General features: G+C 42.1%; 1 protein-coding gene across 6 annotated transcripts in view; it reads left to right on the top strand.

The window, feature by feature from the left end:
- Positions 1-13,133, top strand: part of col14a1a (collagen, type XIV, alpha 1a) — a 216,094-nt gene that overhangs the window by 77,032 nt on the left and 125,929 nt on the right. For all 6 annotated transcript variants that reach the window (XM_072570947.1, XM_072570944.1, XM_072570943.1 and 3 more), the window contains 3 exons: positions 1,335-1,496; positions 3,504-3,623; positions 12,589-12,753. In XM_072570947.1, coding sequence (XP_072427048.1) covers positions 1,335-1,496; positions 3,504-3,623; positions 12,589-12,753 — 447 coding nt within the window. The remainder of the gene's footprint in view (positions 1-1,334; positions 1,497-3,503; positions 3,624-12,588; positions 12,754-13,133) is intronic.

Genomic DNA, 13,133 nt, shown 5'->3' with positions numbered 1-13,133 from the left:
TATTTCATTTACTGGTCTTCACACTTGACCAACCCTCCTCAACACAACAAAAAAGAACAAAGATATAAACTACTGCAATTACTGTATGAACAACCCTGCGATTGGCAATTGCTGAACTGAGAATTCAAATCGACCCATGATTTCTTTCATTGAATGATGAATCAGGCTTGAGGGGCTGAATGGCCTTCTCTTGTTCCTATGTTGCTATCCTATTACACCAGATGTGGCCATATCGGACTTGTGATAACCTTGAAATATCCACTGAGCTATAACATCATTTTATATTTAGAATATATTTTCTCAGGTAATACATCAGTTTATCAAATTTGTTGCATTTTCTTTCAGATCTCCGTGCACTGCGTCTAGGATCCTATACATAGGGAGAGAGAAAACAAACACAATTAAACTGCATTGGTCGACTGACAACAAGAGACCCTCAGTACAAAAATTGTGATAGCTCACTTGTGCGAATAGGTGAAGATCATGTCTTTTAGAGTCAATTAATGAAGCACAATTATACAAGAAATGGTATGGCTCAGTTTCTGAATTGTGTCCTTCATCAATCCCTTCAGGGGAAATAAAATATTGAAAAAGAATGACCTTGCTAAATAGGAACTTGAGAAGATATATCTCCCTCTGCAAGGAAATAAGGAAGCAATCTAGAATTTACCTGATCCCTGAAAAGAGAATATACATAATGCACAGTTACAAACACTATGCAATATTTAGTGGTTTTGATGAATCATTCACTCACCTCGACCATGTCAGGAGTCCAAGTTATTACATTGTTACTGCAGTTATAATCTTTTTTATATTTTTAACTGTTGAATTATATACACACTACCTGCAACAGCTGATTTTCTTGTCTGAATTTTAATGGCTTTTGACATGCACTGCAAAATAGTTCTGCAGCTTTTATTGACTTTGGATTATTTGAACATATTTCTATATAAATGAATTGTAAATAGTTCTGTATTGTATAATCCTTCCTGCCTTTTGTAATGACACTAAATTAAAGTTTTGATTGCCTGAAGCCTCACAGGAGGTGGTTGTCCTGTCTTTTGTTATTTTGTGTTAGATGGTAATCATCTGAACTCATCAACCTTGAAATTAATGGAACACAAAACTTTGGAGTTGGATGTGTGTCAGTAGTGTGGTTTATGCTTCTGATCAGTTTGAACTCTGTACACCAGCTAGTTAACAGATGTTTGGCTTATTCTGCTCATCTGCACATCAGGGGCGAATTTCTCAAGCACGGAGTATATTTAAGGATAGATCATAGTTCCATGTTGATTTCATAATTGGTCACTGACTGAGTATTTTGGATGTTTCAGTTGCAGGCGCCCAGTTTATGTGCAAGACTCCAGCTATTGCAGACATCGTGGTCCTTGTGGATGGTTCCTGGAGCATTGGCCGACTTAATTTCCGCCTTGTCCGACTGTTTTTGGAGAACTTGGTTAGTGCTTTCAATGTAGATTCTGACAAAACAAGAATAGGTGAGTTTATCTTCTGGCAACGGCATGAAAATAGCGGGATACGTTTGTTTCTCTGTGTTTAAAAACTGTGCAGATTCCCTTGATTATATGGGATTACAGAATAGAAAGAGGCCTATTCAATCAGCCATTGCTAATACTGTCTTCCACTACCATTATTCCTTGCTCCAGCCTGAGAATTCCTGTTCCTGTTCCCCTGTACTTGGAGCTTGCTTTGTCTCACTAACTTTAGATGGAGTCTTAAGGGGGTTGTAGGATTTCCTTGCACACTAATAAAATTCAGACAGTATCTCACTCATGAGTTTACTGGCTAGGTAGCCAATGTGATGGCTGCAGAGTTTCCAATGACAGCCCCCTCCTCCATCCGCCCCTCCACTCCTTCCAAGTTGGGTTTTGACCTTGAATGGTTTGCTCGTTATTGAATTGATGCTATTTTCTCACATTTGCCATTCATTTTTCTCTCTCCATGGGCTTTGTGGTGGAATGTTTGCTTTGAAAGTCGCTTGGGTTAGCAGAATACAATTGTGGGACCAGAATAAGTCAAGTGCAGTATTCTTGATCAATTCTGGTCCCAGTTACAATGAAGTTGGTGAAGTATCAGTGTTGAATATGTACCCTGATGGGCAGGAATTCGGACCGAATTTGCCCATATCCCCTAAACAAATAATATTTTCTGATGGCTGTTTATGTGCCTAATGAACAAACTCATCCTGGTTCAGGGCTTTGCTTGGAACCTTAGCTCTGGCTGAAACTGTTCTTACTGCATGGAAGACCAATATTCTGGCACTTCAGTTAACCAGCATATTGTAATTCCAATCCACTGCATGTATACGTGATATTGTGTTCATCTTCCATTATACAGTTGTGACATTTGAAGGGATTTCACCCTTTTGTAGGATTTCACAGGTGAGGAGAACGCAAATTGGCCCATTGTACTTGGCCCAATTCTTTAAGAGAAATATGCAATTAGCTGCAGTCTCCCTGATCTTTTCTCAATGCCAATTTCCCCAATTCCTTTTTGAGAGTTACCATTGGATCTGTTGCCCCTGCTCTTTTACACAGAGCATTCCAAATCATGGAAACTAGTTGCATCTTTTTAAAAAGAAAGAAATCTCAGTTCCCTTCTGATACTTTTGACAAGAACCTTAACTAGAATCATAGAGATGTACAGCTTGGAAACAGACCCTGCAGTCCAACTCGTCCATGCCGACCAGATATCCTACAATAATTCATTTGCATTTGGCCCATATCCTTCCTCCTTTTCATAAAAACAGCTTTTCCTTATTTATTCCATCAAATGTCTAATTTGTTTTAGCCTTCTCTGCTCCAAGGAGAACAATGACAGCCTCTCCAGTCTCTTCAATAAACTAATCTTGGTTAAGATGACAATGAGCTCAGTGGCCTCCCCAATTTCAGCACAGTTCAAAATTACTGTTCCTGATCATACCTAGTGCTATCAGCTCAAGGTTTGTGGATGGGGATGGCCTTAGAATTGGACTGAGCTGTAATAATTCCTGCTGTTAAGTGACTCACTGATAATAAGCTGAAATGAAAAGAATGGCACATGTATAGAAAGATGAGAAAACAAAGATAAGTTAAGACTTATTTTTAAATGAATGAATGAGACACTGACATTTTTACTTTGCACTATAAGACTTTGCTGATGTTTTTCAGTTATGGAAAAGCTTCATAGTTTAAATGACTTGGAAAATGTGAATATAGTTTTATTAGGACATGATTAGGACTAGTCTACAGAAATGCTTTTAGCAGATTACACTTATTCAAATTTGTAGGCGTGATCTTGTAGAATTGCTTACAAGTTTGATGGAGATAAATCAAATGGATAAATTAAATATTTCTTTTAAAAAAGACTAAACTCTTTCATTCCAAAGCGGTTCGGTGTTTACTCTTTAATGCGCAATAGTGTTCTTTCAAATATGTCACAAACTAATACTTTGCTATATTGCACAAACATGTGCTTTTTTTGAACTTATCATCCATTTGTTTCAGGATTGGCTCAGTACAGTGGAGACCCAAGGATAGAATGGCATCTGAATCAACACAATACAAAGGAAGCTGTACTGGATGCCGCCAGAAATCTTCCATACAAGGGCGGGAATACTCTGACAGGTACGGCGAAATGTATAAAATGTAATGTTTAAACAAAAAACATAAAAGCTAGAAATACCAGTCAGCCAGCCTCAGGGAGTAGAGCACAAATTTCACACTGATACTCCCAGAGCAGCACAGAGGGAGTGCTAAACTGTTGGAAGTGCCACTTTTTTGGATTAGATATTACACTAAGGCCTAATCTCCTCTCTTGGGCTGATTTAAAATATTCCATGGCTGCTATTTTGAAGAAATGCGAAAAAGCTCACCCCAGTATTCTGATCAGTGTTTGTCCCTCAACAAACATCACTTAAAAGCAAGTCATCTGGTCATTTATCTTATTGTTGTTTGTGGAGCAAATTACTGCAGATACTGGAATCTCTACTGAGGACAACAAATGCTGGAGTTCATAGTGGGTCAGACAGCACCCATGAAGAGAGACCAGATCTGATGAAGCATCACCTCGACTCAAAAAGTTAGCTTGCTCTCTCTCCATGAATGCTGTCTGACCTCCAGCATTTTGTTGTCTTCCGTGCTGTTAATGGAAAGTTGCTATGTGTGGATTGGTTGAGGCATTTCTCACATCAGTAACTGCATTTTAGAAAATACTTGATTAGCTGTAACATGTTTTGAGATAGCCTAAGGTTATGAAAGGCACCATAGAAATACAAGTCTTCTCTTATAATGAAATCATGGAGACAAGTCTGAGAGCTATTTATTAGGAACAAAGAAGGAGTTGAGCAAATTGACGTAATTTACAAGGAATTGACAAGGAATTTAACAGCCCACGGATGCAAACTTCCAGTATGCTGAAGAGAATACTGGAAAAATCCGGAGATAGTAGAAGTAGGTGTTCTGCCTAATTCTAAGTCAATTTACTGTTGTACTGATTGTAATAAAGGGTTACTGTTAAATTGATATTTGGACCTTGCCCGATTGACTCGAAAATGAGTTAAGCTAGCAGATCAGAACTTCAACAAAATGTCAGTGACATTAACGCAGGCATCTCTTTGCTCGTCCAGTTGTAACCTTTAACTCATCCACAGCTTTTCCTGTAGCTGTCTGCATCCCAAGCTCTGGAATTCCCTCCCTAAAGCTCTTTATTTGAGATGTTCCTTAAACATTTCGGTTTGACTAAGGTTGTGGGCAATGGACTAATATCATATGGATTGGAAATCAGATAGATAACCATTTTGTGAAGTATCCTGGAAGTTTCTGCTGTGTTAAAGGCATTAGAAAGTGGACATTTTTGTTAACAGTAAATGAAGGCGCATTACTGGTACAGTAATTAAACAGTGGAAAAGGAGCCTTTCATTGTGCTGAGAATTTGACCCATTTCAAAAACTGGGTGAATATCTGGTTTGATGAAACTGCTTGGCAAATGGCTTAACTGATATCTCATAGACTTGGGAGAGAAGAGGTTGGGGGCCTGTCTGTTTGCAAAGCTCAGACTAGGCCTCCTCGGTGTCTCTTCAAATAGTACCTATTTGATAAATGCCACCTCTAGTGGCGGAAGGACTGTGCGCATGCAAACAAAGAGGGCTTAACTTGTAATTGACATGAATAGCTACTGGATTAGTGGTGCTGGAAGAGCACAGCAGTTCAGGCAGCATCCAAGGAGCTTCGAAATCGACGTTATGGGCAAAAGCCTTTCATCAGGAATAAAGGCAGTGAGCCTGAAGCGTGGAGAGATAAGCTAGAGGAGGGTGGGGTTGGGGAGAAAGTAGCATAGAGTACAATGGGTGAGTGGGGGAGGGGATGAAGGTGATAGGTCAGGGAGGAGAGGGTGGAGTGGATAGGTGTAAAAGGAGATAGGCAGGTAGGACAAGTCCGGACAAGTCATGGGGACAGTGCTGAGCTGGATGTTTAGAACTAGGGTGAGGTGGGGGAAGGGGAAATGAGGAAACTGTTGAAGTCCACATTGATGCCCTGGGGTTGAAGTGTTCCGAGGCGGAAGATGAGGCGTTCTTCCTCCAGGCGTCTGGTGGTGAGGGAGCGGCGGTGAAGGAGGCCCAGGACCTCCATGTCCTCGGCAGAGTGGGAGGGAGATTTGAAATGTTGGGCCACGGGGGTGTGTGGTCGATTGGTGCGGGTGTCCCGGAGATGTTCCCTAAAGCGCTCTGCTAGGAGGCGCCCAGTCTCCCCAGTGTAGAGGAGACCACATCGGGAGCAACGGATACAATAAATGATATTAGTGGATGTGCAAGTAAAACTTTGATGGATGTGGAAGGCTCCTTTAGGGCCTTGGATAGAGGTGAGGGAGGAGGTGTGGGCACAGGTTTTGCAGTTCCTGCGGTGGCAGGGGAAAGTGCCAGGATGGGAGGGTGGGTTGTAGGGGGGCGTGGACCTGACCAGGTAGACACGGAGGGAACAGTCTTTGCGGAAGGTGGAAAGGGGTGGGGAGGGAAATATACTCCTGTGGTGGGGTCTGTTTGGAGGTGGCAGAAATGTCGGCGGATGATTTAGTTTATGGAAGGTTGGTAGGGTGGAAGGTGAGCACCAGCGGCGTTCTGTCCTTGTTACGGTTGGAGGGGTGGGGTCTGAGAGCAGAGGTGCGGGAAGTAGCTGAGATGCGTTGGAGGGCATCTTTAACCACGTGGGAAGGGAAATTGCGGTCTCTAAAGAAGGAGGCCATCTGGTGTGTTCTGTGGTGGAACTGGTCCTCCTGGGAGCAGATCCGGCGGAGGCGGAGGAATTGGGAATACGGGATGGCATTTTTGCAAGAGGTAGGATGGAAAGAGGTGTAATCCAGGTAGCTATGGGAGTTGGTGGGTTTGTAAAAAATGTCAGTGTCAAGTCGGTCGTCACTAATGGAGATGGAGAGGTCCAGGAAGGGGAGGGAGGTGTCAGAGATGGTCCAGGTAAATTTAAGGTCAGGGTGGAATGTGCAGGTGAAGTTGATGAATTGCTCAACCTCCTCGCGGGAGCACGAGGTTGCGCCAATGCAGTCATCAGTGTAGCGGAGGAAGAGGTGGGGGAGTGGTGCCGGTGTAATTACAGAAGATCAACTGCTCTATGTAGCCAACAAAGAGACAGGCATAGCTGGGGCCCATACGTGTGCTCATGGCTACGCCTTTGGTCTGGAGGAAGTGGGAGGATTCAAAGGAGAAATTGTTAAAGGTGAAGACCAGTTCGGCCAAACGAATGAGAGTGTCGGTGGAAGGGTACTGTTGGGGACGTATGGAGAAGAAGAAACGGAGGGCTTGGAGGCCCTGGTCATGGCGGATGGAGGTGTAGAGGGAAGATGAGGCGTTGGTGAAGATGAGGCGTTGGGGGCCGGGGAAACGGAAGTCTTGGAGGAGGTGGAGGGCGTGGGTGGTGTCTCGAATGTATGTGGGGAGTTCCTGGACTAGGGGGGATAGGACAGTGTCGAGGTAGGTGGAGTTGAGTTCAGTGGGGCAGGAGCATGCTGAGACAATGGATCGGCCAGGGTGGTCAGGCTTGTGGATCTTGGGAAGGAGGTAGAACCAGGCAGTGTGGGGTTCCCGGTCTATAAGGTTGGAAGCTGTGGGTGGGAGATCTCCTGAGGTGATAAGGTTCTGTATGGTCTGGGAGATGATGGTTTGGTGATGGGGGGGGTGGGGTCATGGTCGAGGGGGCAGTAGGAAGAGGTGTCTTCGAGTTGACTTTTGGCTTCAGCGGTGTAGAGGTCAGTGCGCCAGATTACCACTGCGCCCCCTTTATCCGCTGGCTTGATGGTTAGGTTGGGATTGGAGCAGAGGGATTGGAGGGCTGCGCGTTGTGAGGGTGAGAGGTTGGAGTGGGGGAGGGCGTTTGAGTTAATCCAGGATCAGCCATTTCTTATTTGGGGCTTGAGGCAGCCATTACGTATTTAGTCTCCTCACATAGATCACTGATTCCGTTAACCCCATACGGATGGCTATCTTTCACGGATTATGGAGTTGAGATGACTGTTCTGTATATGCAGTACTACACGAGCATGTGCCAGTTATATTCTCAGGGTGCATGTTCCATTCAATAGCTTCCACTCCACCTGTGCCAACAGCTTCTCTGGTGAAGTCAGAGGGTATTCTGTTTCATGTGAATACCACCACTGAAAGGCTGAGGTAGCCCAGGGCATCAATTGATGTTTATAAAAACGAATCAATATGAAATAAACAGGGGGTAGTCTGTGTGTGTGCTGGTGCTGAGGTCACTGTGATGACACAAAGTAGCACATATGTGGCCACATACTGAAACCTGACACTGCCAGCTGATATCACAGCCCTCCAAGGACTTGTGGGTCAGTGGTATTCAGAGTAATCCCTTCATATTCATGTACACTATATATAAGGGCATCTTGGAGACATCTCTGTTCTAAGCTGCTTTAGTTGCAACCATCTAGCAGAGTCCCTGTCACATGGCTATTGACATTATAGTATACCTCAGAGGCTTATCCTCATACTCATTAAACCCTGTCTCCAGAGAAGAGCTCAAAGGCAGCATGCTGAACATTTTGTATGATTAATGCAATTGATAGACTATTGCAGAGTTTGTAAATCAGCACTTTTCTTGGTCAGACCCCATCTGAAATAAAATGAAAAATTGCTAGAATTACTTGGCAGGAGTTATCATTTCGAGTTGAATGTGACTTGTAAGCAACCGCATTGAGCTTTAAATAGAGAACCTCAGGAAGAACATGTTGGCTTTAGATTCACTTGAATGATAAAACAAAGGGTTCATTATGAGGGCAAGCTGCACAGATCTGGCTTGTATTTCCTTAAATTGAGAAAGTTGTGGTATAATCTCACCAAGATCTTTCTGATTAAAAACCGTGAAATCTAAAATTAGAGCTAAATCATTCAGGAGTGATGTCAGGAAGCACTTGTTCAGAAAAAGTATATTAGACTGTGCACACTGGGGGACAGTCCAAATTTTCAGGATTGAAATAGAATTTATTTTTGGGTAACAGTGTCATGGGGAATGGTGCAAAAAGGAGTTTAGTTGATGAGGGGACATGATTTGATTGAATGATGGGCTAGTCTCGAGGGGCTGATGGACTCCTCTTGTTGTAATGCTTCCGCAACCAGTCCTCCAGCAGAATATTGCAATGTGTCCTTAAACAGCAATGCACCTTCTGAAACCTATTCTCCGTAATCTGTTGCATATTATTTCCGATGCGAATGAAGCCTTAAGATGAGAGGAGAGGGATTTATTAAATACATGAGGGGCAAATTTTTTACACAGAGGGTAGTTCACGTGTGGACTAGGAAGTGGTGGATGTGAGTACTATTACAAAGTTTAAAAGACATTTGGATAAGTACATGAATAGAAAAGGTTTGGAGTGATAGGGGCCAGGCGCAGGCAGGTGGGACTAGTTTAGTTTGAGATTATACTTGGAATGGATTGGTTAGACTGAGGGGTCCGTTTCCTGCATGACTCCATGACTACACAAGATTATAGGCAGTTAAAGGTTGTTAAGTGGAGGCCTCAGAAAAATGCATTAATTGCTTGAACTGGGAAGTGATGAGACTCCCGATAGTACAGCCCTTGAGCATTTCCACTTAAAAGCCTTCAGAATGAATTGTGTGTTGTAGGCTGGAGGTACAATACAGCAGAGTTGCAGTGTGAAGCTAGTACATTTGAAAGCCTGAGATGAAGATTCCTTACTGTCCTGCTCCTTCAATAGTCACCAAAATAGATTTAATGTTACCTACACACCAAAGAGATTTTCCCTAGCACTTTGACTATTTCACAAGCCTGTTGAACACAATTTATTTTTAAAATGTTGGAACTAACAGTAAAAATAGGTCAAAGGAATGGTATAATTTGGCGATGATTCTTCAGATGGGTATTGACGTCCTAAACTGATTTGAGCAGTTGCCAAAATATTTTATGGAACATGTCCAAACACACTAATATAAGCAGCCTCTGCATTAAGGTTATAATTATTTTTTGTTTCCTTATCGTGTAATACTAAAATACTCCCTGAAGAAAGAACATAAATAAAATCTGTTTTTGCTCAGAACTACAAAGTTTTAAGTTCAGTCTAGCTGGAGTTAGATAATTGGGTAATTTATGGATGTTAATATAAAGAATCATTGCTGAAAATTATACTGAAAGAACAAAAGTGTTGCATTCCTAAAGCACCTTTAGAGACTCTGTGAAGTTCCAAAGTACTTCCCAGCCATTGTGGTACATTTGAAGTGTAGACAGCATGGCCATGTGGGAAATATGCAGCTGATTAGAGCTTATCAAACAAACAGAAAAATTGAAATGACCAAGTAATCTACGTTAATAATGTTGGTTAAGGGAGAAATAATGGCCAAGACACCTGAGAGAACAGATTTCTTTGAAGTAGTGCCATGGGATCCTTAGCATGAGGGGGCAGGTGGGCCTCAGTTCAACATCTCAACTGAAAGATAGTTCAGTGATCCCTTGGCCCTGGAATGAGCATATCAGAAGCATCACTTTGTTTACACAATTGACTCATGGTTGAATGATTGATCACTGAGCACAGTAAGGGTGCTTAGCAGGGTGGAAACATGGTATTTTTGTTCATAAATGTCAAGAAAAAAATCAATTCAAAGCTTTAATATGAGCTGTCAGGTACTCAGGCCTGTTATGTCAGGTTTGAACTGGTTCATTTAATCCTTCAGTGGAAATTTTCAGCTGTAAGACAGTGTAGAATATAAGGACAAGGGAATAGCTTCAAGTATCTTGACTCATGCTTTATCAGATGATCACAATGTTATAACATTAACAGGTTAAAACAATAACTCAAAAATGTCTGACACCCACGGCAAAATTGGTAACTCTCACAAAACATGGAACAAAATATCTGATCAGGTCAAAATGTAAACCTTGGTTCTGTGGGTGGGAAGCACTTTGGAGCTGTGGCTGAAGGATCAAGTCCCCCTCCAGATATTTGGCTACCTAAACTAACCTGGCATTGAAGGACTGTCTGAGTTGCTGTGTTTAGGAATGCATGTTAAATTGAAATTGAGTCCTGTCCCTTGGGTAAATGAAAGAACTCTCGTGGGTGCTGTTCAAAGAAGACCAAGAGCTTTCTCTGAATCTCCTGGCCAACATTTTGAAACTCATAGTGATTACTCAGTTATATGTTTAACTCCTGATTTTGAAAACCTGCTGTTTGCAAATTGGCTGCAGTGTTGGGACCTTCTGTGAATGTAGCAGGTGCTATATAAATGAAAGCTCTTCATTTGAACTACATAGTTTCCATTCTCACTATGCATGATATTTCTGTGGCCATTAGTGAGTGAGAGTTAGGTACAACAATGAAATGAATTTATGCTCATATGCAATATTTTATGTTCATTGTCAAGTGGAAAATAACTTATTTTCCTGAGTTTTAATCATTGCTGTAGAGGATGCATTTTGCACCTTGATGGGACATCTGTGAACACCACGAAGGCTGTGCACTGTCTCGTTCCACAGCATTCTTTATTTCTTCTTGTTGACAGAATGTTAGTCCTGGCAGTGTCAGGTGGAATCTTTATCCAATCACATCGCATCGAATTTACAGGACAAGAACAGCCCAATTGGCCCAACTAGTGTAAACTGATGTCTGTGCTCCACACAAGCCTCATGTCCCACTGTCAGTGTACACTTCTATTTTATCCTCCTACACATACATCATCCAGTTTCTCTTTAAATACATTCATGCCATCCCCTACAATTGCTCTCTGTCATAATGAAGTCCAACATTCTCCATCTCCCTGGGTAAAGACATTTCTCCTGAATTCCTTGCTGGAGTTGTTTTAGTGACTGACATTCTAGACAAGCCTACAAGGAGAGATATTTTCTATGTGTTTAATAGACTGATATTCTTATGTTTAATTAGACAGCAATTGATTTTGAGATTTGCACATGCTTTATTGAAAATCTCCAGTTTAGAACAAACACCACTTTCTACATTTCTCGTATGGATTCCCTCCCTGTCCAGATGCCAGATTTCCCACCATGGAAGAAGCCAGCTCTTTTAAAATATACCAAATTATAAACAAAAACTGTACAGCTGGGGCACCATAACATTAATCGAATAACAAAGGAAAAACCATAAGGAGCTAAATCAAAATATTACAGGAGGCAGAGAAGCTAGCTGTTAAATGCAACATCCAGTGGACGTTGGCTTCTCTCAATTAGTTTTGGAGCTGTTCTAGCTTACCCTTAAATGGACCTGCATTTCTACCGCTGACATTGTCTACCAGGTGAAATCCTCTAAATTTTTATTTAAAATATCCGACTGACTCACCCTTTATCCTACTCTGCCTGAGCATATTCAACCCCCTCAATTCTTTTAATTCTTTACCATTTTTCCATGCTTCTACATGTGGCTATTATGTTGTGACATCATAGAATCCTTTAGTGTGGAACCAGACCATTTGGCCCATCAAGTCCACATTGACCCTCAAAGCATCCCACCCAGACCACCCCTACCTGTAACCCTGCATTTCCCATGGCTAATCCACCTAGCCTGCAAATTCCTGGACAATATGTACAATTCAGTATAGCCAACCCACCTAACCTGCACACCTTTGGACTGTGGAAAGAAACCAGTGCACCCGGAGGAAACCCACGCAGACAATGGGAGAATGTACAATCGCCCGATGGTGGAATTGAACCCAAGTCCCTGTACGCTGTGAGGCAGCAGTACTAACCACTGTGCGAGTCACCCAGGTGTCCCCTAAATTGGAGACTTAAGTTGTTTAAAGTGCTCCAAATGTTATCTAATCAAGGTTCAATTCTAATTAGCATAACCTCTCTGCCTTTCTCCCTCTGGAAATGAACCTCAGAGCCTGGGTCATTTGGACATGAAACTTTGAGTCTGTTTCTCGCTCCACAGATGCTGCCAGACTTGCTGAGTTTCTCCAGCAATTTCTGTTTTTTTGGCTCAGAGCTTGACCTGCATTTTATAAATTGGTCTTTAACTTACGGGCCCTCCTTTCAATATTTGATGCATATCCTCGATCGATATTTGTGCCATTCTAACATTCATGCTTGTGTGATTTATGCTATTTTTTAGGACTTGCCTTAACGTTTATCCTTGAGAATAGCTTTAAGCCTGAATCTGGAGCTAGAGCAGGTGTGCCGAAGATTGGAATCTTGATCACTGATGGGAAGTCTCAGGATGATGTCCTTCCACCAGCCAAAAGTTTACGTGATGCTGGCATTGAGCTCTTTGCTATTGGTAGGTCTCTTGCATAGCTATGGATTCCAACTGAGAAATGGTTAACTAGATTTGTACCCTTGTACCCTTGTACTAAGACAGGCACTAAGGTTCCTGTGAGTTTATTTTGCAGATTACGGAATGGGATTTCTTAGTAAATGCTGTTTAGCGAGAAAATTGTATAAGTTGAAACTTACCTGGCAAAATATTCAAGAGGCACTTAGAAACTATAGACTATCGCAAGGAATGACAAAAAGCCAGCTTGCAATATGCCAAGCCCTTGTGTAAATGAGTGAAATGTAAAGTTATCCATTTTGGTAGGCAACAGTTTTAAAAAGCAAACTTTTTATTTGACTTATGAGAGATTGGGAAATGTTTAGCTTCAGAGGCACCTGGGCATT

The sequence above is a fragment of the Chiloscyllium punctatum genome, chromosome 5 (genome assembly GCF_047496795.1).
Source record: "Chiloscyllium punctatum isolate Juve2018m chromosome 5, sChiPun1.3, whole genome shotgun sequence".
In the NCBI taxonomy this organism is placed as follows: domain Eukaryota; kingdom Metazoa; phylum Chordata; class Chondrichthyes; order Orectolobiformes; family Hemiscylliidae; genus Chiloscyllium; species Chiloscyllium punctatum.
Note: the sequence above shows the minus strand (reverse complement) of the source record. Positions and strands in the feature narration are given on the sequence as shown.